The sequence below is a fragment of the Cavia porcellus genome, unplaced genomic scaffold (assembly GCF_034190915.1).
Source record: "Cavia porcellus strain 051 isolate PalLab524CR breed Dunkin Hartley unplaced genomic scaffold, mCavPor4.1 scaffold_12, whole genome shotgun sequence".
In the NCBI taxonomy this organism is placed as follows: domain Eukaryota; kingdom Metazoa; phylum Chordata; class Mammalia; order Rodentia; family Caviidae; genus Cavia; species Cavia porcellus.
In genome coordinates this window covers 2,682,318-2,709,154 of record NW_026947495.1, presented here as the reverse complement: position 1 = coordinate 2,709,154, position 26,837 = coordinate 2,682,318, and the positions used below count along the sequence as shown (strand labels likewise).

The window sequence follows — 26,837 nt, the reverse complement described above, 5'->3', positions numbered from 1 at the left end:
TTTTCCTCCAGAAAAAGAAACAAGAGCTGTAGGTTCCATGTTCCTTTCTGTGCCATGTGTGTATGTCAGTATTTTAATGTTCTTTCTTTCCTTCCTCTTTATTTTCTTTTATAAACAGAGTACATGATTAGGGTTCGCTTTATACTGTACCTCAAACAGGACAGAAAAAATGACAGGGGTTGTGACTCAACTTGGGGAGGAGTGGACATTACTCTGTGATCCCTGGCACATGATTTGACAAAGCACAGAGCACCAAGGTGGCTCCCTTTGAAGAAGGGATGAGTGCAGTTTTGCCGGTGTAAGGAATGGCCACATTTTCTCAAATACTTTTTCTTAAGTGCAAACAGGGGAATGCACAGATGAACTTGGTTTCTTCTTTTGGCTCTGAACTTGTTCCAAATGTTTGAAAATCTATTATGTGAGTCTTGGCTAGGGCCAGGACTAGCTAGATCATGAGCACAGGATCTCAGCTGTAAGAGCTAGACATTTCCACTTATTACCTTGATGGTGTCCAGTGTCTTGGGGTCAGCACTAGAAGTCAAGGCATCTAAACTGTGTTGTTCCCCAGGTGAAATTAGGCCATGATCCCAGACCTCTAACTTTCTTATATCCAACACATTTCTAGGCCTGATTCTCCTACAGATACTGTCATTCCCTTAATAACCTTTCATTAGATTCCTCCTGAATACTGTTAATTGCAACCAAGGCTCTCACCAGCATTTCTTGTCTGGGCTTTTCCTTTTAGTTTTGGGTAGGGGAGAGGTTAGATCCAATTATGAATTATCATCCCTGGAAAGTAGTAGCTTTGAGAAGGACTGGACATTACATAGATCTTCCACAACAATATTCCTTTTATTAATAATCACAGTTACAATGTCTTATTCAGCAGAAAGAACAATTTGCATTATGTAGAACTGTATACAAAGACATAAAACAATGAAACATACACATACAATAACCACCAACCCAGCTCATCTCAACCATTCCAACCTCTGAATGTGTCTTCAGTTTTGATCATCAGTGAACTCAGTTAATCTCAACCAATCCAATCTCTGAATGCATCTTCAGTTTTGATCATCAGTGCTTTGGAAGAACATACACAGACCCAGTGAAAGGCTGGCTTTCATGGTCTTCATAGAGCATTCACAGAGCAGGAGATTCACCCTTGGAAATGACTGGACATGTAAACTTGGGAGATCAGGGATCGATAACACAATGCCTGAATGCCTGGCTCTTTGGGTTGGCTGCCTTCTTGGCAGAGTCCACTCAAAATCCCAAAAACTTCTCTGAGTGAGAAGAGAGGCCTTCACTGTGTTGAAGCAGACAGGTCCTGTGGCCCTGGCTGGAGAAGTTATGTGGCTTCTAGTCTAGTTCCAATCATTTATGGTCCTTTCATAATAACTTAGCTAAAATTTACTTTAAGAAGGCAATGTCAAAATCTCTCTCTCTTTTTTTTTTTCTACTTTTCTTCCTGTTCCATCCTAAGCCTTCTGGCCAGACTACAGTCAAGCCCATTGCAGCTCAAGAGTCTCTGGCTGGGTGATAAGTTACCAAATGGTCAGCAGGGAAAGAGCCACTGTAGGCTCCAAATGCCCTTCCTTCACCTCCATCAATTAGTGGAGAGTTGGGGTTTTAGCAGTTTGCTGGTATTCTCAAGTCTGTTAGAAAGATGGAGCCTAGAAGCTTAAATGAATGAATGCCTAGGAGTTTGGGGACCACGATGAACACTCTATTCTTAGAACCCACTGAGAGCAGAGAGCTCTGCTCAAAGCTACACTCCTCTTTCCACAGGGTTCACTGTGTTTGCAGTCGTCCTAATATCAGAATCCCTTTAACATCAGTAATGCAGATTTTTGCCTTAAAAAAAGAAAAAGACAAACAGACTGGCTAACTTCCCTTTGTCTGTGGCCTCTCCCATGCTCTGGGGGAGGGAGAGGAAGGTGCATTCTTCTTCAGGCTGACTCGGCCTCAGCAAAAGGGTGTCGCATCCGTGAAGCTCTAGTTTCTGCATTCTGAGGGGGCAGAAGCTCTGCACTGAAGGAGCAGAGCAGTGCCACCAATCTGTGCTGAGCCCAAGGCCTAAGCGCTCAAGAGACTTCTGGGAACTTACTTCTGTGGGTGGCCTTGAGGAGCTGCCAAAGAGTCTAGTGAGGGAGACTGAGGGAGGAAAAGAGAGATTTCCCTGATCTGTATGTCCTTGACAACCCCAGCTAAGGCATATTCATTCCATGGGCAAAACAAAACCCTGTGGTTCCATGACACCATGAGATTCTAAAGAAAGCCAGTATCTCCCTCAAAAGCAAAGGAAAAGTGGTCAGATTTTCATCAGGGTGGATCCAAATAATGAGATGAAGAGGAGAGAAAAGAACAGTGTTTTAATTTGAAGACAAGGGTTGTGGTCCCGCAGAAGTCTGGTGCTGGCTTTCCTGGGGTCTGAAGGGTCTTGGTGTTAGCCCAGCCCCACATCCAGTGACATCATCACCACAAATCCCAGGATGTACGTCCAGGATGCCAGCTTCCCGTTACCACTAGGAGAGAATGGGAGGGAGAACAGGAAGATCTCAGTGGAAGTTCTGAGATGCCGTCTACGCCGGAGGCCTCCTCTGTAGTGTCCAGTTCCAAAGGGAAACAGCCTACAGGCACCTACTTCAGCAAGGGAGCTGAGGCTCTGCCTCACAGCTGCTTAATGTCACCCGTGTTGTGACCTTGTGCCTTTCCTCCCTGTCAATCCCAGAGGGCACAAGTGTGGAGGGACAACACTGAAAGGGATGAGGAGAGGAAGATGCAGCTGCAGGTCCAGGGTAGGGGTAGGACAGGCTGGGCTAGGGGCAGGCAGGAAGGCCACCTCCCTACCTGAGCTGGGCTTCAGGGATGATGTCATCTATGACCACGTAAACCATGGCGCCTGCAGCAAAGGCGAGAGCGTAGGGCAGGATGGGCTCAGCCAGCACCACAGCGAAGGCCCCAAAGGCCCCAGCCAGGGGCTCCACCATGCCACTCAGCTGCCCATACCTAGGGAGAGAAAGAATAGAAGCACAGGCCGCTGGAGGGACGGCCAGGTGGACGCTCCACATGTCCAAATTTGGGGTTTAACCCCAGAAAATGGAGGTGTTTCATTCTGAGTCACATCTGAGTATAGCAGTGCAAAAGCAACTCAGCATCACAGCTACCGCCTCTTCCTCTGCCTACAGACCCAACCTCAATTCCTTTAGAGCTTTACACTTCAGAACATGTCTTTTACACCTGACAGCACTAATGGGACATAATTCACATCCCATGTGGCACACATATTTAATGTGTACATTCAGCAGCCATTAGTATATTCACAAGGTTATGGAAACATCACCACTAATTCCAGAGCACGCTCATCACCTCTGAAAGAACCTGCACTTGCTGGCAGCTGCTCCTTGTTCCTTCCTCTTCTTGGTCCCTGGCAACCACCAATCTATTTTTTTCCTCTGATGTTTACTGCCCCTGTATATTGCATGTAAATGGCATCACAGAATATTGGTCCTTTTTTCACTGGTTTATTTCACTTAGCAAAACCTGTGTAAGTTGCACCCTTATAGTGCATATGCAGAGCATTCTGCAGCGTGGCTGTACCCCGTTATATCTCTGCTCCTCATGAGGTGCCTACATGGCGGGACAGGACGGTGGGATAGCCATTTCTCTAGCTGTTCCTGGCATGTCAGGGGCTCCGGCCTCAACTGCTAGCTTTCTAATTGGGTGGCAATGACCCACTTCCGCTGCAGCACCCACCTAATCATATGTGTGCTGACAGCCCTCCCTTGAGTCCTGGATCAACATGAGATTTCTCCCTTGAAGAAATCCTTTTATTTGTGCTAGCAAGAATGAATGTCCTCAACTATGCTCCATAGAAACAGCAACACTCAGGAGTATTGAGAAAAAGCAGGAGATGAGTCAGCATCTGAGACCCACAGGCAAATGCCACTTGCTACAGGGAACCACAGGGCAAGAAGTCAGGACAGCTAGAGTCAGGCATGGTGGTGCATGCCTGCAGTTCCAGCTCTCATGATGCTGAGGCAGGAAGATCACTCACTGTGAGTTCAGCTACATAGTGAGTTCAAGTAGAGCCAGAACTACATAGTAAGACTGTCTCAAAAAGGAGGAGGAGGGGAAAAAATAGTAGGGAGTAGCAGCAGCAGCTGGGACAATCTTCTTGCAGTGGGCATTTAGCAAGATACACTGCCTCTGAGCCTCAGTCCCTCCACTTGTAAAGCGGGAATGAGAGCTGTCTCCTTGCCAGCTCCCCAGATGAGAGGCCACACTGCGGGGTCTGTTGACTCCTCCCACGCTCTTCTTCCCTTGCCCCATGTGCCTTAGGGATGAGGGAGACCCTGTTTTTACTGGGGAATCCTTTAAAGGGGGCACTGCTTGCTGGCTCCCCATACTTTGGTTCACAGACCAGCAGCACTGGTAAGTCTTTGGGTGTATAATTTCTGCCTTGGGTTTGTCACCCCAGGAAAATGAGGATTTGAGGTCAAGCCTAGAAAGGAATGAAAGAGAGAGAATAAAATTTTATCTGAGTCTGGCCGCTACCATAAGAGCTCAACATCTTCCCCTCTTCTTCCTGGTGCTTCAGCTATATGAAATGACAGCCAGAGCTGTTACATTTACTTTTTCAAAAAACTCAAACTCTATGGCCACCCTGCTAGTTCTTGCTCAGAACACCTTCAGAGATTGAAGAAGGCAGTAACAAAATAAGTGTGTACACAAACTTGTGAATCCTAAAGTCTTCGAAATGGAGGGTACTTTATGATTGCTACTGGCAGAACTTTCAGGTGCTCTTACCATATCGAGTAGAGTACTGACTGTTTTAACTAAGAAATGTCTAAGAAATGTCAGAGCCCCAATCACAGACAGGACAGAAAACCTTCTGCGTATTGGGCTTCTCACCACTGATGAGCCAATTGACTCAGGATGGCCATCTGATGTCCCGTCCCACAGCTCCTTCCTTTGAAAATGGGACATGGACATTGAAAGGTGACAGGCCCTCAGGGGAAGGAAAAACCAGTGAGTGTAATGGTCATCATCCTTTATGCTCATCTTCACATTGATGAGTGTAAGGCAGGAGCTACCAGAGTGACTCTTGGGGCCAGGTGGTGGCAGTGTGTCTGCTGATGCATGTAATATATACAATGGACAGACCAAAGAGGGAGATAATCTAACACTGCTGTGCGGTCCACAGAGGGGGACTGAAATAGGATACAGCTATTCCAGTTGGGGTGTGTAGACGGGAAGGCTAGGAGGTAGGATTTTTCCTTCAGGCTTGCCAGCCTTGGGAGACAATATTAACCTGCATTATGGGTGCTTTACTACAAGCCCCAGCCTGGCTTCCAAGAAGTAAATGCTCTCACAGAAAACAGCGCACACAGAACACAGGGCAAGAACCACACACTTGACATCAGAGGCAGCTGTGCCTCTGACATTGAGGCACTCACCAGAAAGCCCTCCAGGTGGAGAAGCCTGCCCCTCGCAAAGGGAGGCTGACAGCCAGGCCCTCTGGGAAATTCTGGATTCCAATTCCGAAGGCCAAATTCCTGAAAAACCAAGGAGGCATGTGAAGCTCTTATCTGCAACTGTGAACTCACACAAATGGGGGACCCTGGCCAGAACAAAAACTCTTTTTTGGTATCAGGGAGCTGAGTGACATAGATCTTTCTCCCCATCTTCCGGTCCGGGGCTGGTGACAGCATCTGCAGGGTGCTACAATCCAGCAGAGAACATGCTGGCTAGAGATTTGGCTGACTGCACTGCTCTGCACAAACCATTTCACTTTATCCACCTCTTTACCTTGTCCACAAATGGGAAATACCAACATTCACCTTGATTGGCTGCTATATGACCCAGGGACCTCGCTAACCTGTAATGTTCTAGCACATATCAAGTGCTCAAAACATTATAGCATGTAATCTCTACGTCACGCAGATGGGTATATCACATTCTATCCAGAAGTAAGTTCAGGAGTGGGACAAGTACATTTGCAGAATCTGATGGTGCAGCTCTGGCTGGGGTCTGGCATAATCACGTTATATCTGGGTGGTGCTCACTGTGATCCTCTGGCTTCCTGCTTCTATGTTTCAGGGCGCTGAAGGGCCCAATGATGTGCGATTGGGCCAGCTGGCCAGTCTCTGATTTTGAAAGCCTGCTTTGGGGCTGGGGGTTTAGCTCAGCGGCATAAGCGCCTGCCTTGCAAGCAGGCAGTCGTGAGTTTGATCCCTGGTACCAATAAAAAAGAAAAAGACAAAAAAAAAAAAAAAAAAAAAAGCCTGCTTTGTCCATGAGCTAGGAATTGGCATGCAGAGGGAGGGCAAAGCAGGATAAGACAGGTGTATGTCCAACAACACGTGATTTAGCCAGGAACACAGGCATGTACATAATTATTAATTCGTAATGAATTTTATGAAGAACTCTATTACACATGCTGCACACAACCATGTATCAACCAAATGTCAAACTCAGAGAAAGCAGAACTGTGAGGGGTGGGATACTGGTCAGGCTGAGTGCAATAGGGAGGAGGACATTTGAGACAATCTCCCCCAGCAAGATGCTACGTTGACTAAACAGGCACAAGGGGCAGACCCTCCATAGAAGCCCATCTGATCAAAAAGGCCTCAAGGGCATGAAAAGGTCACCACTTGGCTCTAGCCATGGCCTCTGTTCCAGTCTCCAGCACAGAACACAAGGGATAATCCCCAGTGGTTCACTGTTTTTCCAATACTGGGGACTGAATCCAGGACCTTTTTACTGAGCTCCATCCTCAGCCACTTTTATTTTGAGGCAGGGTCTCACCAAGTTCCTAAATTGCCAGGCTGGGCTCTCAGTGTTGAATATTTAATCTTCATTAGGTTTCAGGGCTATAGCTTACCAGTGTTTGTCTTTATCCCACCCCCATTAACAGAGGCTTCACGAGTGGGGCCCCACTGCTCAGAACACCCATCCCAGGGGCAGTTCAAGAAGACTCTTAAAAAACAACTGACCCCACCAGAACCCTAAACTTGGAAACATTTAGCTGGCATGTGGTTCATGTCATTAGCTCTCATCCTATTCTCCCTTCTTGATAGCTTTACAATGTCTCCCCTCAGTGTCCACTCATTTGCTTATCAAAATGATGGCATCCAATATTTATTACTAGCTCCTTAGTAGGGGACCTGTTACGCAATCTTACAGTTAGCAGGGCCACTGAGCTCATCTCTCCAGACTAGAGGCAAGGACTGTCCCTAAAAATAGAGTAGATAGGCAAGAGGACACCTTTACCCCACTGGCCCAGGCCTATGGTCCAGCACTGTCTCTACTGCTCTCTCCTACAAGTTTGCCAAACCTTCATCCATGTTACCTGAGGCTGCTCTCCGTTTACTTTTTAAGGAGGGACTTAGACACACCCTAGCCTCATCCCATGACCTAAGAGGCAGCAAATGTTTTCCTGCAAAGGCCCAGAAAGTAAATATTTTAGGTTTTGTAGCCACTGAGTTTGTGTTGTAAATGTGGACAATACATAAACATAAATACAAACACATGTGACTGGGTTCCGATAAAACTTTACTTACATGAACAGAAAGATAGGACAAGATGGCACCACAGACCCTGGACATGCCCTGTTCATTTTAGGTTATCACAGCCAAACATATAGTAAAGTTTGGGGCAGTTGGACTTCTCTTGTCCAGATCCTGGGTCTACAGTGGGTTCCTCTGAGATTTCAAAGGACAGGTTAGGAGGCAGGAAGGAAACTTGCAGCAGGGCCAGAAATCCTGCAAGATTCTCCACTGGGAGAATGCCTACTGGAGCTGAAGGATTAGAGTACAAGAACAGACCCCAGAAGCGTGGAAGTGTTGGCAGGATGCCAGGCCAGCCTTTCACAGGCACCAGCCAGAAGTCACCCTTGACCTGCAGCCAGCAAAGAGGTAAAGGTGGAAAGTTGTGGGTAAGAGTTTGGTGCGGATGGCTTGGCAACATGAGCATCTTCTCGTCCTGGGCTCCTTGTGCTGGCTGGTTTGTTTAGGTGCACAGAAGCTCCCAGGAGGTGTGGACTCTTGCTTTGCCTAAGTTGGCATCCTTCTCTGGTTGCTCCAGGTTCCAGCTCTGCCAGGACCCAGTGGATACAGATGAGGCACAGAACAGAGAGTGTACTGTGGCTTGTGCATGCTCCCACTACCCCTGATCTGTCCCAGTTTAACAGAAGAGAGGGGGACTAGGAGAAATTAGGTGGGGAAAAAAAAAAAAAAAAAAAAAAAAAGAAATCTAGGCAGGGTTCTTAGGCAAAAGTTATTGTTCTGTTCCTTGCTTTTTAAAGTATGCACTTAAGTGCAGCAGTAGGCTCTGCTAGGCCATCTTACTCTTCCTCCCTTTCTGGGTTCCTAACCATGAGTACCCAGCCCGTCCACAGTGCAGGACAAAAAGATCAAGTTCCTTTCTCCTTCAAAAGGCCTCAGGCTCCCCTCCTGTGTGGAGGGGATGAGTACCAGCTCTGAGAGGGAGTGGGGTTTAGGATCCGAGTCAACAGTCTCATTTCTTCTTGTCCTCTTGGGCCTCACGTGAAGGACTCCAAATCCAGCTGCAGGATACACTAACAATCCCAGTTCAAGATGTAGGACCCCAATAAGCCTGTTCTAACCAGTGCCGAGCAGAACTACAGAGTATTCTGCCGACTTCTACCACTAGTTTTGTACCTGAGTGGATCAGCACAGGTCTCCTAGTCCAGGAGCAGGGGACTTTGAAGTATACTATCTGTGGGAGAAACAAGCCACAAAGACAAAGTCCTGCCAACATTTCAATAATCCCTGCCCAGTCTTCTCAGAGAGTCCCCTACAATGGGCCCTTTCTCCTCATCCTCATTCAGTACCTTCTTTGTGACCCCCAAGTGAACAGGTAAATACAACCAGCTTTCTTGACCTTATGCAACGCCCAGATCCAAGGACTGCCCATCCAGTGAGGAAGAACAATGGCTCCAACTGGACCTCATGGCCCTAGTCTGACCATGCATACTTGGTGACTGGCTTGCTGTAGCTGGGAGAAGATTGGAGATCGTTCCTACCTGTAGGGACAGGGGGGTGACTTATGCCAGGTGTGACCAAGCAGTTGCCAACTCAATGTCACCAGCAAAGCTTTAGTGGCGCTCCCTGTCCAAAGTCCTCTCTGTGGTGCGGTGCTGGCTACAGCCATCCACCAGGCGGAGTCATCCACAGCTCTGCCACATCCTGTTCAGGAGCCACCATCCTGATAAGCAGCACAGAAACCCCATTCTTCTGTTCCTGGCAAGCCTTGTTACCTCTGCCCTGCCCTGGCCCTGGCCCTGGCATGGGGCTTCCAGCCCAACTGGTGCCACACCCTCTGGCTCCTGACAGGCCTTTCTCTGAAGAGCGCTGCCTTGCTGGACAACCAGGAAGCCTCTCTGGTACATTCTTGGGCTTCTGTACTCCGAGCATTGACAGAGATCACTGCCTTCCTAAGATGTCCCTTCTGATCTGGGTCTTCTCTATGCACACATACACAGTAAGTATGAGACAGTTCACTTGTCCTGCTGTATGTCACATGTTTGTTTGGTGTCTGGTAGACAGCAATGGTCCCAGTGGAAGGGCCCAGATATCTCCGTGCCCTCTACTCCTCCTCATTACCTTCATCAGCTCTGCATCTTGACTGACATCTACAGTCTCAGACCTGGCTGACCACTGTGGCCACCAAGGAGCCCGATGAACTGCAGCACTGGGCCCCATGTCAGATTTAAAATGCTTGACAGTGTTAAGAATTTCCAGCCTAAGACATTATCAAAGGGAATGAGGGGAGCTGGAGATGCTGCTCAGTGGCGCAGCACCTGCTCAGCAAGCTCGAGGTCCTAAGTTTGATTCCCGTCCCTGCCCTGCTCCCTTCCCCAATCAAGAGGAATGGGGATGGCAGCTGAGGCCACCACCACTATCTCAGAGGCCCCTTCTCTACTATAATGATTCCCAATACAAGCTAGGAGCCATGCATACTAGGGGGCCACCAGCAAATACATCTAGAGCCTGCAGAGTGGGTACTGTCGGTACATTAAATTAGCTTGGGAAGTCATGGAGGGTTCCCATGAAGAAAGGGCAGTAGTACGAAAGTAGAAGGGCAGGATGACAGATGCATGGGCAGAAGTGATGTGAATACATACCATGTGGCCAGGAGCAAAGGGGCAGAAGGGGACGGTTGGGAGGTAACAGGAAAGGTCCTGGGGAGGAGCTCTGGGCTGACTCAGGGAGTCTAGACAAGCTGGCTCGCTCACTCTCGCTGCAGCCCTACTGTGCTCCCCTCCTTGGCCTCTAGCCTAACCAAAGGCACCATGCCAGTCCTCCGGGTCAGCTCCTTGAAGCTCTGCAAAGGGAAGGTTCAAATGAGAGGTTTCTCCTCCAGGATGGGCCACAAAAACTCCCAGCAGTATTCAAAAACCAGAGGAGCAAAACAAGCCAGTGGCCTTGCCCTGCAGAGGACAGTAAAGCCCCTGTCTTGATCCTCCCCAACTGCAGCGCAGAGAGGCCAGTGCCACTCTACACCACAAGTGTGTGGGAGGGAGGGGGAGTGGGATGAAGGCTCTGTACGGAAACCACAAGCTGCCCCTTCTGTGACCAGCCAAGCCCCACGGTGACCTGTCACTGGACCTGACCCAGAACCACAAGGGAGGAGACCTTCTGAGAAGGGCCAGGAAGGGGCCTTCAGGGAAGCAGAGGAGGTGGGGTTCAGGGGCACAGCGTTGTTGGGGCAGCCCCAGGAGGCCTCTCCTGGGAAGGTGAGCCAAGGGTCTGCCGGGATGGCTGCTCTGCGGAGGAGTGGAACTTGGCATCCGAACTTTTCTTTTCCTTTCCCCTGGGAATAGGCAATTGCCAGGGAGGACTAGACCAGAGAACCAGGGACTTAAAAGTTCAGTGTTGGGGTTTAAAATGGAGATTGTTTTTAAAATTCATTTCCTTTCACACTTTGGTTTCTTGATTTTTGATTTTTTAGATACCCAGGGGAAGCCAAGTTAGAAGAAGAAATGGGAAGCAGAAAAACAACAAAACATACTTGGTCCATTTGACTGGGGGAGGAGGTAGGGGGACAATGACTGTGGCGACCCCAGGGCTATGTTAACTGTGCATGGCTCAGTGTGCCAAGGACCTGGAATTCTTAGACTACAGCGTGACTCCGTAACAGCAGCCAGGGTGTCCAAGCATCCCAGTTGGTCTAGAACTATGGGGTTTCCTGGGGTGGTAGCCCCAAGGGCAGGAGGCAGAGGTAGACAAAAGCAGGCGTAAGGGTGTGAATTGTCATGGAGAAGAGCACAGAATCTTCGAAGTTGAGCAGAAGTTTAAGGATAAAAGGTTCTACCCCATAGTGGAGACAGTTTCACACAAGTCCTGACCTTTCCAGACACTCTGGACACTCAAGAGAGCCAGTTCCCCCCGTCCCCCTTGTCACCCCATGGATGGCAAGGCAGTCTGGGGAGTTGCTGCTTCCATCCACCCCTGAGGAACATTCAGACTGAAATGCCCTAAGGGTTCAGGAGAGGTGGCCTCCCTGCAGGGACAGCAGCAGATACTTCCCTCCAGTTCTGACCAAGAGAAACACAAAGGAACAATTCAAGCTGCTGAAGGCCAGCAGGCAGCTGGAAACCCCGGGTGGGTGGGGAGACCTGTGAGGGGTGTGAAGAGGTTGGGCTCACTCACAAATATTGACTCCCAGCAGATGGACCAGGCCTGGCCCCTGGTGGGTGCCAAGGAGCTACAGACAGGGTAAAAGTGCCCATTCATGAATTTGCCTCTCCAGTCTGGATGCAAGGGCAGAAGCAGACATTCCAAGAGGGTTTTTCCAGTGGTCTCTGTCATTTTTAGTCTCCCAACCTGGTACAGGGAGAAGCTCAAGGCCAAAGTTATCTGCACAGACTGCAATCCCCAAAGGTAGGCAACAGCAAGAAAGCTCAGACGCAACAGGACACAGTTTTCTGCTTTTTCTTAGATGCCTGTAGGCAGTGGGAGGCCTGAGCTCATTTTCCCACTGCAGGGCTCCCATCTTACCTCCTGTATCCTCCGCTGCCAGGCCCTACCCTGCCCTGAGTTCAAAGTCAGGGAACATTCAGGGCTGAAAGGCCTCTAGAGGTGGCCTCACTCAACACCTTCACTGTTAAGGAGGAAACCGAGGCTGCAAGTCCAATGCCTTTGGAGGCCCTCTGGTCTGTTGTGATGGTGGCCTAGGTGCACTGCGGTGACCCAGCATCCACCTCTGCTTCATCTGTAAAACAGGCCTAAAACTCCAAACTTTCAGGGTTCCTGTGCACATGGGAAACAGGCACTGCAAAATATAGGTTCTGCTCCAAGTCCAGGATGGGGCTCCTCGCATGGCAGCCACTGTTAAAATCACCCCAGTAGCCTGAATGGGACAGTCATTCAGGCCTGGAGCTAGGCATTCAGGCCTGCTGGCCGCCTGACCTCACAGATTTCTTCTCTGGTGCTTTACAGTTTTCTCAGCTCTGGGGCTCTCTGGTCAGACACACGCACTGAAATAGCAAGTGGCTGGCTGAGGTTTTACACTCAGCTACTACTCCTGGGAAGGAGTACGTACACAGAGTCCAAGGCATATTTGAGGAAAGATGTTAGGAAGGACCCCATTTTCTTTCTTTTTTTTTTTTTATTGGTACCGGGGATCGAACTCATGACTGCCTGCTTGCAAGGCAGGCGCTTATGCCGCTGAGCTAAATCCCCAGTCCCGAAGGGCCCCATTTTCAAACAGTAGGGGTACAGCCTGGACCACGGGGGAGGTACTGAACCGAGGAAAGGATTTGCAGAGAAATGTTAAAAACAGACTTTCAAGCAGGTGAAAGATTTTAGAAAAGAATGGATGGGGACGCACACTTCAGGCAGGAAGCACTAAGCAGAGGTGTGCAATGACAGAGTGGGCTACCCTTATCTTTCTCACTCCCCACCCCCAAATCAAAGCCAATACACAAATAAACACCAAGGGTACTGAGCCAAAGCCCATCCTCCTTCTCAATGGAGTCTACTAGCTTTTAAGGGAAAACCTGAGCAGGAAATGCCTCTGCCCAGCCAGGGCTCTTCCCAAGGGCAAAAGCACTGGCTTCTACTCCAGTGGCTCTCACCCATCTTTAGGAGTCACTCAGGATGTCTTGAAATCTGTTCATTGTCCTTCGCCACACAACTTTCATTTAAGGAACTCTCAGGCCTTGACCCTGGAGGCGCTGACAGGGAGTCAGCACAGAGCATGCCCAGAGTTGGTAGCCCCAGAGTCAGCAACCTGAAGCTAAAACCACCTGAGTCTTTCCTTACTACACCCGCCCCATCAGAAGAGCCTGAGGGCCTCTAGCTAGAATAAGATTGATGCTAAAACTTAGTGCCATTTATTGGATGTTACTTTCAGGTGCATTTGTAAGCTGCTTATATGTGGCAACAGGCTCCTCTTCCCCCAGCCACCTCTGGAGATTTTGCTCTTATTGTTGCACCCATTTCATCCACAGGGAAACTGAAGCATAAGGGTTTGCGTTTCTGCTCCCCAGGGCTCCATAGATGCAAAGTGACAAAGAGATCTCTAAACCACTGCTTTGGGCTCCCTCGGTCATAGAGAGATGGTTACCCGGTTCAACCCTCCAACAGAACAGGTGTTGCCCTACCCCTGCCTAGCTAGTAGACTTGTGTTTTGTGCCATTCTGCACAACAGGGAGAGCACCTGAGCTGGGGGACAATGTTAACCAGAGACCCTGAGGGTTTAACAGAGTGGAAACAGTCCAGAGTATTTTGGTGTCACTGTATGGACGTTTAGACTACTGATTCATCGTGGTGGGGACCTGTTCTGACACTGTAGGGTATAGAACATCCTTAGCCTTTGCTCACTACATGTGAGTAGCAGTCTTCTGGTTATATAAATCAGAATGTCTCCAGATGTGGCCAGAGTTGCCCTGTGGGCAATACCATCCCTGGTTATGACCTGTGGACCCACAGGAAGCAAGCCTTAGGTGAGCTGGGATCCTTGCAAAAATCCCTCAAAGCAAGAAAAGGCTCAGGCTGCAGACAGAGACGTCTAACTTCAGTCTCTACTTTGAGAGCAGTGAGGCAGAGGGGAGGTGGGTAATTGGGAGCCCTGTCACAGCAGCAGCGTATTCCCAAGGTGGCACGTAGGTGTAATGCGTAACAACCACCAGGCCTGGCTCCCTTTGTCCAAGAGAGGGGTCTTCTCGCACCTCACTGTGGCTTCATTCCAGGGAACCTTTTGTCTTGCACACAGTACCCCCTGGAGTTGTGCTGTGGGATATTCCTGCTTGAACCCCAACTATGAATTGTCGCTCAGCCTGGGGTTGGAGGTGAGGTATCCTCAGGAGAGGTAGTGGGGAGAGTCATGGATTTCTCTGAGAATTGGCAAATGAGGTCCTGTCAACCCTCAGCCTTGCTCTCCAGGCTACATTCTCTGGCTGGTTGATCAGGAAAGGAGAACGGCATATTCCTGACAAGCCCCACTGCACCTCGTTCAGATCCTCCAGGGTGACGAGCAAGCATGTGTGTTCTTGCGTGGCAGGCCCTTACATATTGTTTTGATTGTTATCGTCCTGCCCTGAAAGGCCTGATTGTTTAGGCCTGGTGGTGACATCACCGGCTTCCCACTCAGCAGACTGTCGAGGTGTTTGATGAGCCTGCAGGTGGGAAAGGGCTGGATGCTCCCTGCAGGCTGCCTGGCCCTACCTGCTCAGCACACCTGGCTTAGCACGCAAGGGATCTTCCCCTACCTGCAGTACTGGGAGCTTCACAGGCTAGAATGATGAGATGGTACATCCAACACCTCAAACCTGATGCCTTTCCTCAAGTGGGCAGGGAAGAGCCCTAGGGAGTCAAGCTGAAAGGCAGGGTGTTGGCTGAGGGTGATTCAGGCCACCACTGCAGACTGCTTCATACAGAAGCTCCCATATAACCATGGGTTCTGTGACTTCCAGGGCCATGACCTGGGGGTCCATTACCTGGTAAGTCTCCAAGCAAACAAAATCAACTTGATGCAGAGGCTGCATATGAAGCTGCTTCAATCCAGCCATGTGGGTACACACACCTGGGAGCAGTGTCCCTCCAAGGCTGTGAACTAGAGAGTGCTTAGTCTTAACTGTGTTATAAGTGCTGGAAATCACACAAATGCCCTTCCCCAACAGAATGAACAAGGAAGCTGTGTTCCATCACATAATGGAATACTGTACAGCTAGGAAGGGGGAGACCTGTATCTACATGCATAATGCCAATGAATCTCAAGAAGACATTTTGAATGAAAAAAAAAAAAAAGCCCAAGATACTAAATAGTAAATTTCATGTGATTCTCTTTACAAAAACTCTCAGACAGGCAAAAATAAGCAAGGACCTCATATTTCCTTGTTGACATGAGTGGCCAATTGCCATTAGCAGTTTTGTTTGTTAATTCTCCTTAGGTATTTGGAATTTGAGCAGAAACTAATGACCCACTAAAGGCTCGATTTCAGTTCCTAAATGAAAGCCATACTTTTGAAAAAATTCCCATTGGTCTTTTAAAAAGCTATTTCCTGCAGTAATAGGTCCAGAGAAGTGCGCATAGGATCAGTGCTAAAGGAATTTTCAGAACAGACTGGCAAAACCCACATCCAGATCAAGACACAACACAGTCAGCACCCCGAGGCTCCCCGCTCTGAGCTCCCCATTCACTGTGACACTGCCAGAGTTTATTACTTCATTTTATGTCACAAAAGGAAGAAAGAACAGGAGGCCAAAGCAGCTTCAAGGAAAAGCTTACCATCAGCCTCTGTGTCCTTCATGGCTATTCTGTTGCACTTCACACAATCTGATGGCGAAGCCCGAGGGATTAACCTTCCAGATCTATCCAGAATTCAGCCACTTCTTCCTTCTCCATTCTAGCCCAAGCGGAGTCTCTGAGATGTCCTCCTGAGATGTCTTCTGAGATCACTCTAGCAGCCTCCTAACCAGCCTCTTGCATCTACTCTTGCCCACTGAAGTCCGTTCTCCACACCATTCTGACACCTGGTTATGCCGCTGCTCTGATCCAAGCACTGCTGTGGCTGCTGGGGCATTCAGAGGCAGAGCCACAGCCTCTCCTGGCCTGCCATGACCCACGCACTCTCATTCTCCACTCTTTTTTTGCTCTTTCTTCTGCTTTTCTGCTCTAGCCATCTGCACTCTTTGCTCATTCTCTCTCAGCTACCTGCGGCTCATTTCTTCACCTCTTTCAGGCTAACCGGCCTTTCCAAAGTTAGATCATGCTCCAGAAGCAGTCCTGGAGGAAGCCAGCTGACATGATGTGAGCACTTGCAAGTAGCCACATGTGGCAAGGAGATGCGCCCTTCTGCCAACAGCCATGTGAGAGCACCATCTTGGAGCAGAAGCCTCCAGCCCCAGCCCAGCCCTCAGATGACAATCCTGTATAATATTTTGACTGTGACCTCATAAGAGACCCTGAGCTGGGATCATTCAGCAAAGGCTCTCTCAAATTCTTAGCTCACAAAAAAAATGCATAAGCGCTTACTGGTTTAAGCCACCGTGTTTTCTGGTATCTTGTCAAAGGCAATGGAAAACCAATATAGTCAGTTCCACCTTAAATCTAGACTATTTTACTTTCTCTTTCTATTCACTCCTTTCCTCTTTTGTCCTTCTTCCTTCCTGATAGTATTTCTTACCTTCTAAGCTGCTATAATATACTCTTCTAACATGTTTATTGTTTGTTCTTTTTGTCTTGCCTAACCTTGTACCTGAACAAGCTTGGAATCCTTTTCTGTTAGTTTACGATGTGTCCCAGAGTATCTGAAAGGCAGCCAGGTGTCTGCAGTCATGCAAATTTGGGTATAGAGATACAGGTCCCAGAATTCCAATAGGGCTGATGTCAATCAGCCATGAGCAGGTCACAATTCTTTGAGTTTCAGTGACTTCAGCTAAAATAAGGAGGGTAAACTGGGGGACTCATGAGCATTTTTACAATTTCAAGCCTTGTGATTCCTATACAAGGACAGTATTGTGGGTTCTCTGGATCCCAGGGACTGCAGAGACTGGCATCCATCTTTACTGAAGTTCACTTTCCTGTCTATGCACATTTGAGTAGCCAAAACACACAACTATCCTCATTGTGCACATCTGGACAGCATGAACCAATCATTCTAAGAGGAAACTCCAAAATGCTGCTCAGCAAAACTGCAGCACAGGCCAGATGGGAGAGGTTGAAAGACTCCTTTCTTTTCCACCTGCAAAACAGTCTTCTGGGCACCATCCTATGAGCTGAATGCTTTGCCACTGAATAACATACGCTCTCAATAGCCTTCCACAGCAGTCTCTGTCCCATAGCTCTCTCTGCCTGGCACCTGGCCAATGTAAAACTTACAGAAAAAGGACTTTTTCCCTACTCTTTTGTTTAGACCAAACTATACCTTCACTCGCCCGTGGGGCATGTGGCCCGAGTTCAAAGCTGAATACCACCTGCTCCTCCTCCACTCCCTTCAGGGAGAGTGACTGAACTGCAGGCCTCATGCAAACTGAACTGAACAGGGAGTTTTCGGGCTGCTGGTGAGAAACGCTAGGCAATTTGCATGCAGTTAGGATGCCCTTCCCCTCCATGGCTGAGAAGGGAAGCCTGGCAGAATGTAGTATCCTTGTTTGATAGCCAGCCTGGGCTCCCCAAACAAACAGGAGTGGTTATTCCTTTGCAAATGAAATGAGTTTCAGATAACAGGACAGGGAGGGTAAGAAGCATGGCAAAGTACGGTGTCTCCCACTGGCACTTCCTACCCAAGGATTTTAAGTGCTTGGCGATGAGGACACCCCAGAGCATGGAAGGTGAGTGGAGGCCTTGGGTGAGGGTGTTTGGTCATCTTTGAAATCCTTCTTTGGACTTCCCTGCCTTCAGATGACAGGGACAGGTGAAGAAAAACAGCACTTCTCTAAGGTTCAGAGTTCCCTTGGAGGTGAGACCACTGCTGTCTCCAGAAGTCCAACAGAATGCAGAGTACACAGCCCTGGCCCACAGCTCTGCAAGCATGCAGGATCTGGAGAAGACAAGAGAAATCTTTTCTTTCCTCCTGCGGGCTCCTGTGGGCTTTGGTACTTGCTCTCCAGGAACTGAGGTTTCTTCCTGTTGAGAAATGATGTTTTCTTGGCTTCCCAATATGGAGAGCTAAAGACAAATGCAGGGTACAATGGGGAGGTGGGAAAGGTCATGAGCCAGGAGGCTGGACACCTCCTGCTTGGCTACCAACACTACCAAGCGGCCACCTCGAAGCTGCTTCTATCAGAAATGGCCTGTGCTGACTACAGATAGGAGAATGAAATAAAGATGGGTAGAAAGGCAACAAGGACAATCATAACTTTAAGACAGTACTTTTAAGAAAACTGCAGGTTCTGAATGCAATCAAAATTACCTGAGGTTACCAGTACCTTTCCCTTTTCCAGGAAACTCATTCCAAAAAAATCTCTAAGCCTGCAAATTGTGTCTGTGCTTTTCTCTTATAAAGTGAGCTTGCTTTTCCTCCAATAGTATGAATTCACAAATTCCACAGACTCCCAATCCTCAAGGAAGCAGTAGACAGTGTATCTCCATGTTTCAAGCACACATAAGTGGTACGCATTCTACCTAGCTCACTCAACAGGTAACCTGACAGGCAGGAGGGTCTTAAATCCTAGACCAGCCATCTGAAGGACATGGTCTAGACTCCCCTCTAAGTGTGAAATTCTAATAATCCTTTCTATGCCTTTCTTTCACACATTCTGTAAGTCTCTTCAGTGACATAATTCAGTGAATCTACATCCTGCCTATAGGTACTGTGAAATCCCCACCTCTCCTCCAGGGGACCTCCTTGGACCCCATCTGTGGACAGTGTGACCACAACAAGACAATTGCCTCCTGAGCCCCTGTCCTGCACCATCCCCAATGCTGGGCTCTGTTGTACTAACTGCCCTACATCACAAGTGCTATAAACTCCTGTTTCAGCTAAAGAATCCAGGCCTTACAGAGGGTGACATTCCTGTTAGTTCACGAGTAGCTCAGTGAGGTTCCATCTTGGGTCCACTGATCCCAGAGCTCAGTTGCTCCTCTGTGGTGCCCCGGGAGGGAGGATTTTGCTGCAGTCTTAGTTTGTCAGGGGTTATCTATGGTTATGAGCAATAGTTCACACTCTGATGCCATCTGTTACCAGCTGTCCACTGTTGGCTGGGCCCTAGCAAGGTGTTATAAAAGATCTCTGTTTGCTGTCAAATAGTAATGCTCTATGAAAATCTGTAAAACAAAATGAGGTTCCCAGTATTTCCAAATGACTCGTTGGTTTCTGATATGTATCTGGCCTTTTCACTCTTGGCCATAGCTGGCAAAAGAATTCCCTGGTTCTTATATGCTAGTGCTTCCCAATAGTCTAAACCCCAAACTGGGGGCTCAGGGTGAGTTAAACCTTGTTATCTCCTGATCTTTTATTTGCCATCACCCAAGAGTTTGCAAACCGTGGGTGCTGATGCAAGAGGAGCAAGGCCTCTTCATGAGTGACCTGGGAGGCAGAACTGAGTACTGCATTGGATAGGGAGGAATGAAAAGTTCAAACTCAAGAGAGCACATCCACACTACCAAGGGGCATGGAAGGGGGACGAAGAAACTGGGTATGATAGTACCCATCTGTCCTCCCAAATCTCAGGAGGCTGAGGCAGGAAAATAGTGAATTCCAGGGTAGCCTGGATTATTTACTGAGACCCTGTCTCAAAGGACCAATAAAATTTTTTTAAAAGGAGAGGACACCGCGGGTGGTTTAGCTCAGCAGCATAAATGCCTGCTTGACAAGCGCAAGGCTATGAGTTGAACCCCGGTACCAAAAGAGAGAGAGAGAGAGAGAGAGAAAAGAGAGATGAGAGAGAGAGAGAGAGAGAGAGAGAGAGAGAGAGAGAGAGAGAGAGAGAGAACGTTTACCACATACACCCCCAAATTATAAATAAATACATAAATAAATAAATAATGAAAATTTAAAAAGAACCAAGATGCCAACAGCTGCCTGGACCCCATCTAAAAAGCTAAAGGAGACATGTGACAGCCAGAGCCTGTCTGCCCAGCACTGAGATTTAAGAAGAACTATCCACTATTCCACACGGAGCAGTGCTGACAGCGATGCTCCTACCCCTATTGAAACCGGCATCCTAAGGAAAACAGCCAGTGCTCATGCTCTTCAAAAAGGCCAGTGTTGGAGAAGGCGGGAGAACTGCTTCCCACTGAGGCAGGGGGATGAACGACACGGACCAGCCCAGGCAATGCCCAGCAAACAAATAGCACTCGTGCCCAACATGTATCTAGAGAGGATGTTTGGGAATGATCAGAAAGACGGAACAGGGTCAGTAGGTTGGAAAGTTTTACTACACCCACCCATGTTAAACATCTAGGGTTGGGTGGCCATAGCACGATTATGCAGGGAACATGTCTTCATTCTCCTCCCTCCCCCGTGGATGCTATGTGGATGGCATCACTTCCAGACTTCTTAAATAATTTAATGTACAAATTCAGTCATGTATCAAATATTTAGAAAGGACCTACTATGTATCTGGTACTCTTTGTTTTTTAAACTCTTTATTCTGAAATAATTTTCGACTTGCAGAAAAGTTATACAAATAGTACAAGGAGTTCTCGTGTCCCTCTCACCCACATTCTGCTCATGCTGGTGACATGCACAACGACACATTCCAGAAGATGACACTGGTACAGCACCATGAGCCAACACAGATTCTGTCCCAGTCTCACCACTTCTTCCCTGACATCCTGCTCTCTGCTCTCTGCTCTCTCAGGCTCCCCTCTGAAAGAGTACATTATTACACCCAGGCATCAGGTCTCCTGTGTCAGCTGTATTCTGTGACAAATTTCCATCTTCTCCTTTTCACAACATTGAGAACACTGACCAGTTATTTTTCAGACTGTTCTTATTCTGGGTTTGTATGATGTTTTGTCATGGTTAAATTAAGGTTATGCAGATTAGGGTTATATGGGCAAAAATGTACAGAGGTGACACAACCTTCTCAGTGCATCTCACCAGAGGGCACAGGGTAACTCTGAATCTGGTTTCTATTGACATCAGCCTCCATCAGCTGGTTAAGGCAGCAATGCTGCTGCTGCTGTTATTATTATTATTAGCAGTACTGGGAGTTGAACCCAGGGCCTTCACACTGCGCTATATCCACCGTATTTTTTTATCTTTAATTTGAGCCAGGGTCTTGCTAAGTCACTGAATTGCTCAGGCTGGGCTTGAACTTGCCATCTTCCTGCCTCAGCCTCTCCTGGTGCTGGGATTACAGGCACATGCCCCACACCCAACTATTTCCCTTAGTAAAAATGTTTGCAGGAATTCTGTGAGACTATGAAAATATCCTGTTTTTTCTTACTCTTTCTCAAACTAATTTCACCTGCCATTAATAGACTTGCTTATAGCAACTCTCATGTGATATACACACATGTTCAGACAGCTTTTCATTTCCTTTCTTCTACATTCGTGACTTGAAATTGTTCTATAAGAAAGAGCTATTCTATTTCCTCCAGTATGGATGTATGAATGTTTATTTTATTCTATGAACTATAATGCAAAGTATCCTCATTTGTCTGCTCAAATCGTTCCAGCTTTGGACAGAGGGCACTCCCTTCAGTTGGCTCCTGTATCCTTTTCTTTTTTCTTTCTTTCTTTTTTTTTTTTTTTTTTTTTGGTCTCATTGATTATTTTTTTTTTATTATTATTAAGGAGAAAAAAAAGCAGATATAGGGTACAAGTTATACAGAATTTCAGAAAAAATAAACAATAGGAAATCACTAGTTAATAAATTACATATTGTTATCTTAGAAAGAGTTGTTCAAGTTACAAAATTAAAGCATATAAAGTGGACTTTCAAACAGTGAGACTGGAAACAGTTTTGTTCAATGATCCAACAAAACCCAGTAATATGGTTATCTATCTTATACACTTAAATATATATGCGGTTATATTCTTTAGAGCACTTTCTTTTCCTTTCTTTTGTACAATGACAATTACACATTTTGGGTTTTATTACTCCCACAGTTCTTATTACTTTTTTTTGAAGAGAGTAAAACCAAATGTGACATAACAGAACAGAGTCAGTCAAATCAAAAGGATGGACATAATAGATAATGTTAAAACAAAATGCTAGGTGATCAACAATGGATACCATACTGCCTCTTACTATCTTAAAAAGAATTGCCTACATCATCAGTTATAATAAAATTGAACAAAACAGTAAAGAATAAAACCAAAACATTGGAGACATTACAGGGCTTTAAAAGAAGATAATAGTCACTGTATCCTTTTCATATGTCCCCATCCTTTTGCAAAAATATCGTTACTTTCCGGTACTCCCAGGTGCTCCTGGCTCATGTTGCATTTTTACCTCCTGGTCCTGGAATCAACCAGTTCTCCAAGAGTTCCTGATGCCTTTGAGTGGAAAATGACACTGAAGAATCAAGGTTGGAGTACTAGGTGTGCTCATTACTGCTGGGATGTTATTGTTGTAGGAAATTTTTGTATGAAGCTAACCTGTATCTTCATGCACACACAATCTATTTCATGTGTACATATTAAAAACCATAAGACAAATACTCTATGGTAGAAAGGTAGATTTAAATGTTCTCCCACACATGCATACAAATGGTAACAACATGAGTGACAGTTGTGCTAATTAACTTGACAGTGATAACCTCACTGAGCTAGTGATTGCTCTAGTGATCGCTCACCGCACATTCCAAAAGCACAAGTGCCTGGACCGGTGTGCACCCAGGGCATAGAGTGCCTGAGAAATGTCCAAAGGGCATGGAGTGTTGGAGGAGAACAGGTGTGTCAGCCCTGAGAACATGGGGTGTAGGAAACAGAGGGGCATGGTATGACAAGTGTGCAAAATAAACGCATTGCAGTGGTTGAGCAGTCTCTTTCTCACATCTGGAGGAAGGGCTCCACCAGACCCCAGCTTGCTGTCTCTATCTTTATTTTCTTCATCCTCTTCTCTTTCTTCTGGGAACATTGAGAGCTCTCATGGATACCAACAAACCTCTTCAGAATACATACATATGTTACCCTAAAATAGGCAAAATCCTGCTTTCATGTTACAACCTCAGATTCCAATCCAATACTGTAAGATTTGGCCTAGGCTAAAAATCAGCAAACAGTAGGGGAACACTACAAGAAAAGGGAGTGCAGGTGACCAGAAGTCAGTCTCAGTAGAGAAAGGGAAATTCTGACAATCTAGTTCTCCTATGAGGGCAACGGGGAGAAAAAAGGAGGAAAGATTATAAATGAATTCCATTTTTAACCAAAGCTGAACACTCAAAACCAGGAACAACAGGGCATTTCTTATCTAAGGGCGCAGCTCAGGGGTAGAGTACTTGCTTAGCATGCTCAAGGTCCTGAGTTCAATCCTTAGCACCTCTACCCATCCATTCATCCATCTGTCCATCCACCCATCCATGGCATGTCCTTACCATCCAAGTGGATGAGAGTACTAAGGTAACCTCACAAGAAGCAGAGACTCAGAATGGCATGTGTATTAGCAGCAATTTGGGCAATTTCTAAAGTCATTAGTCACCCTCCTGTGAATCACTAGAACACAGGACAGGAAGTACCATGTGTAAGGAAGGGTAGAAGCCAAAGGAAGACCACAGAAGGCCTTGTCTTTCCTGTGAAGGCCATTAGAAACATTGTCATCGACATGCCCATTGTTCCCACTGTTCTCTTGGCCTGAATCCCTAGCTTAACTTGGCTCAAGAGCCTTTTCCCTTTATGGATCTCGGAGGAGGATCATCCTATTCCCCCACCAACATCCCATGAACAGAAGGAGAGAGTCTACAGTTCAATGGCATCTTGGGGAATACAAAACATTTATAATTTTTTTTGAGCTCTCAGCAAATCCTCCCATAAAGCTCTGTTGTACACAGCAGGCTGCGTGCCCATTCAGCTCACAAAAGCCCATTTAACTCATGCGTGAAAAGTTTTAAGTACTTAAGTACCTTACGAGTTACGTAAAGCTTGTGGGGGAGTTCAGAAACTGAATCACCATTTATAACAGTTTTTTCCCTATGAGAAAATGCCCCCTCTGTGAACAGTGAGAATGGGGCAAAAGGCCACCAAAGCAACATGTGACCGAGAAATATGGAGACAGGAGGAAAGCTCCCCTGGTCTGCAAACTCCAAGGGGAGCCTTGCTTGTGCTCCTGGAGCAAGGACTGTGAAGCAGTTTAGTGATTCATTAAGTCATGAGGAATTACTCAGTTCCTGTTCCCTCTCAGGCACAATGCAGAGGAGGAGACAAAGCACACTGCAGGAATCCCTGCCCTATGGGTACTCAGGGCCCCAATGGTATGGAGAAGCGCCATAAGCTCCCAGGGAACCTGCTGTGCAGGGGAAAGGCAGGAGCCAGCCCTTGGACCTCAATGAGGGGAACCAGGCCCCACCTGGGGTTCAAGGTTTCCAGAAGGAAGCTGTCCAGGTAAGGAGATGAAGACCTCAGAGGGCGAGGGGGCAACACGTGCCAAGCCTTGTCATGGAAAGTGGAAGTGTTGATCGGTGATGGGAAGGCTGATGGAAGGTGGCTGACAGGATACACAGGGGTTTTTTTAAAAAATTGTGGTATAATTCATATAACAAAGTTCACAATAAAACCACTTTAAGGTGTATAGTTCAGTGCATTTAGTATACATTCACCAAATGGTTGTAGAACACCATGAAAGGGTTCTCAGAACCCTAAAACAAAACCCAGTATACTCCAGCATTTGCTATTCCCCTCAGCTCCTGGCCACAATGAATCTCTTTCTATCTCTGCCCACCTTAAAGAGCATATAAGTAAAGCCACTCCACATATGGCCTTCTGTGTGTGGCTTCTGTTCAGCATGTTTGCAAGGTTCATCCATGTTGAGTTGTATATCAGTTCCTCATTCTCTTCTATGGCTCAGTAATATCCCATTGCATGGGTATATCACATTCCATTCATCCACTGGTGGACATCACAGTCATTTCTATCTTCTGCTTATGGGGAGGAATGCTGATGTAAGCACTCATGCATGAGTTTTTGTTTGGATGCTCACTTTCAGTTATGTTGAGTCTATACTAAGGATCGCTGAGTCACATGTTAAGGATTAGGATTTGTCTTGGGTGCAGCTGGAAACCATTTAAGCGAATACCAGCAGGGTTAGACTGCTTTTTAAAGCATGTGCAATGGCTGAGACAGATGCAGGGTTGGAGGTGCCAGCAGTAGATATCAGAGCAGGCGAAAGAAACCAAATTGGGAGGAGGCATGATGTCATTTCTCCTCATCTCTTTCACCCTACCACTCTTCCTGTGACACCAACAGACATCAAGTCACAAGGGAGGAAGAAAACTATTTTCTTCCCTGATAACTTCACAGATTAAAAGCAACTACCGAGTCAATGGCAGAGGCCACAGCGGGCAAGACAGGTGATTCTGAATTTCCTCCCAGTTGCACTATGAGGAAACACTGATCCCTAAACAGTCCTTGATCTCTTGAAAATCCTGACCCCCAGCTGAGTGAACCTCTATTTCCCAATGGTTAAGTGGTGGTGGCCTGCTCAGCTCTCCCTCGAATCATGAGCCAATTTCTACCCTAAGGAAGTTGTTTATTCCCATGAAGTCTCCCCTATCTTCTTATCAGCTTTATTATTTATATAACTGCTTGCTTCCCTTATGAGTCAATATCAAGTTCAGGGCAAAAGTTCAAATCTTCTCCAGTCTGAATAACCTCAGATTTACAGCATTATCTTCTTTAAAAAGCAAAGACTGAACCACCTGTACTTCTTTCTAATCTCACCATAGGGAACCAGCATCACCAAGGGGAAATGTTGCCCAGTCTTTATGAGTTAATTCCATTATTATTCTAATAAAGAATAAGACCCTACACCTTCCAATGGAAAATCTGACATGTGGCCAAGTTGATAGTAGCTTCTGAAGAGGGGTTTGCTATTCAGGAAATCTTCCGGGTCTCTATGTTCTATTTTTTTTTTTTTTATCTGTTTGTTTGTTTGTTTAATTTGAGACAGGGTTTTGCTATGTAGTTCAGGGTAGCCTTAAACACACTATGTAGCCCAGGCTGGCCTCAAATTCAAGGTAATCCTCCTGCCTCAGCATCTTGAGTCCTGGAATTACTGGCAGGCCTCACCATGCCTGGCTTACTTTACATCCTAATCTGCCACACAAAACTGTTTGCCAAAGACCCACTCTGAAGTCCCCCACCTAGCTAGTTCCCAACAGATCCTTGATGAAAGGAAGGAAGGAATGATGCTTGGATAAAGAATACACTGCCAGGTAAGGAACACAGTCAATGTCATGATCTGGGTTTGCTGCTCCCTTTCCTGGACAGTAATGATGACAGAATTGGGTCTCCTGGGAGAGGAGGGTTCCACACCCAGCACTTGGCCCATAAAGGCTCCTACTAGCAGGCAAAAGGCTGATTTGTTGGAAATCCCCATTTAGGCAAAGGCAGAGCAGAGAAGCAAAGTGCAATTAAAAAGACTGCTGTACAGAACAGGTCCTCTGAGAATGCTGGTGACCCTGGGAACCCATCATTTACATTTTCCTAGAAAGGCCTGAGTTTAGGATTCTGCAAGTTGCTTTGAAAAATGGTCATGGTAGAATGCATCATCTTGCCAGACTCTTTAATAGGATCCATCTGTCCACAGCTGGTCAAGAGGCCCTTGAGTTCTCTGAGTAGTGCCATCCAGGTGCCTTGAAGATGTGCTGTGACTCACAGACAGCCCCCAGGGGGCCACAGGGATTTTTTTCCCCCTAGGTTATCAGCTTTCCACGTTAGCAGCCTTCCATGACACACAGGCTACCTCCAAAGC

At 47.0% G+C, this 26,837-nt stretch overlaps 1 protein-coding gene across 5 annotated transcripts in view; it reads right to left on the bottom strand.

Annotated features, from left to right (window-relative positions):
- Positions 1-833: 833 nt before the first annotated feature.
- Slc39a11 (solute carrier family 39 member 11) overlaps positions 834-26,837 on the bottom strand; it is a 379,584-nt gene continuing 353,580 nt past the window's right edge. For all 5 annotated transcript variants that reach the window (XM_063258751.1, XM_063258748.1, XM_003478772.5 and 2 more), the window contains 3 exons: positions 5,463-5,561; positions 2,854-3,012; positions 834-2,528 (listed from right to left, as the gene is read on the bottom strand). In XM_063258751.1, the coding sequence (XP_063114821.1) occupies positions 2,450-2,528; positions 2,854-3,012; positions 5,463-5,561 (337 nt within the window). In that variant the 3' untranslated portion in view covers positions 834-2,449. The remainder of the gene's footprint in view (positions 2,529-2,853; positions 3,013-5,462; positions 5,562-26,837) is intronic.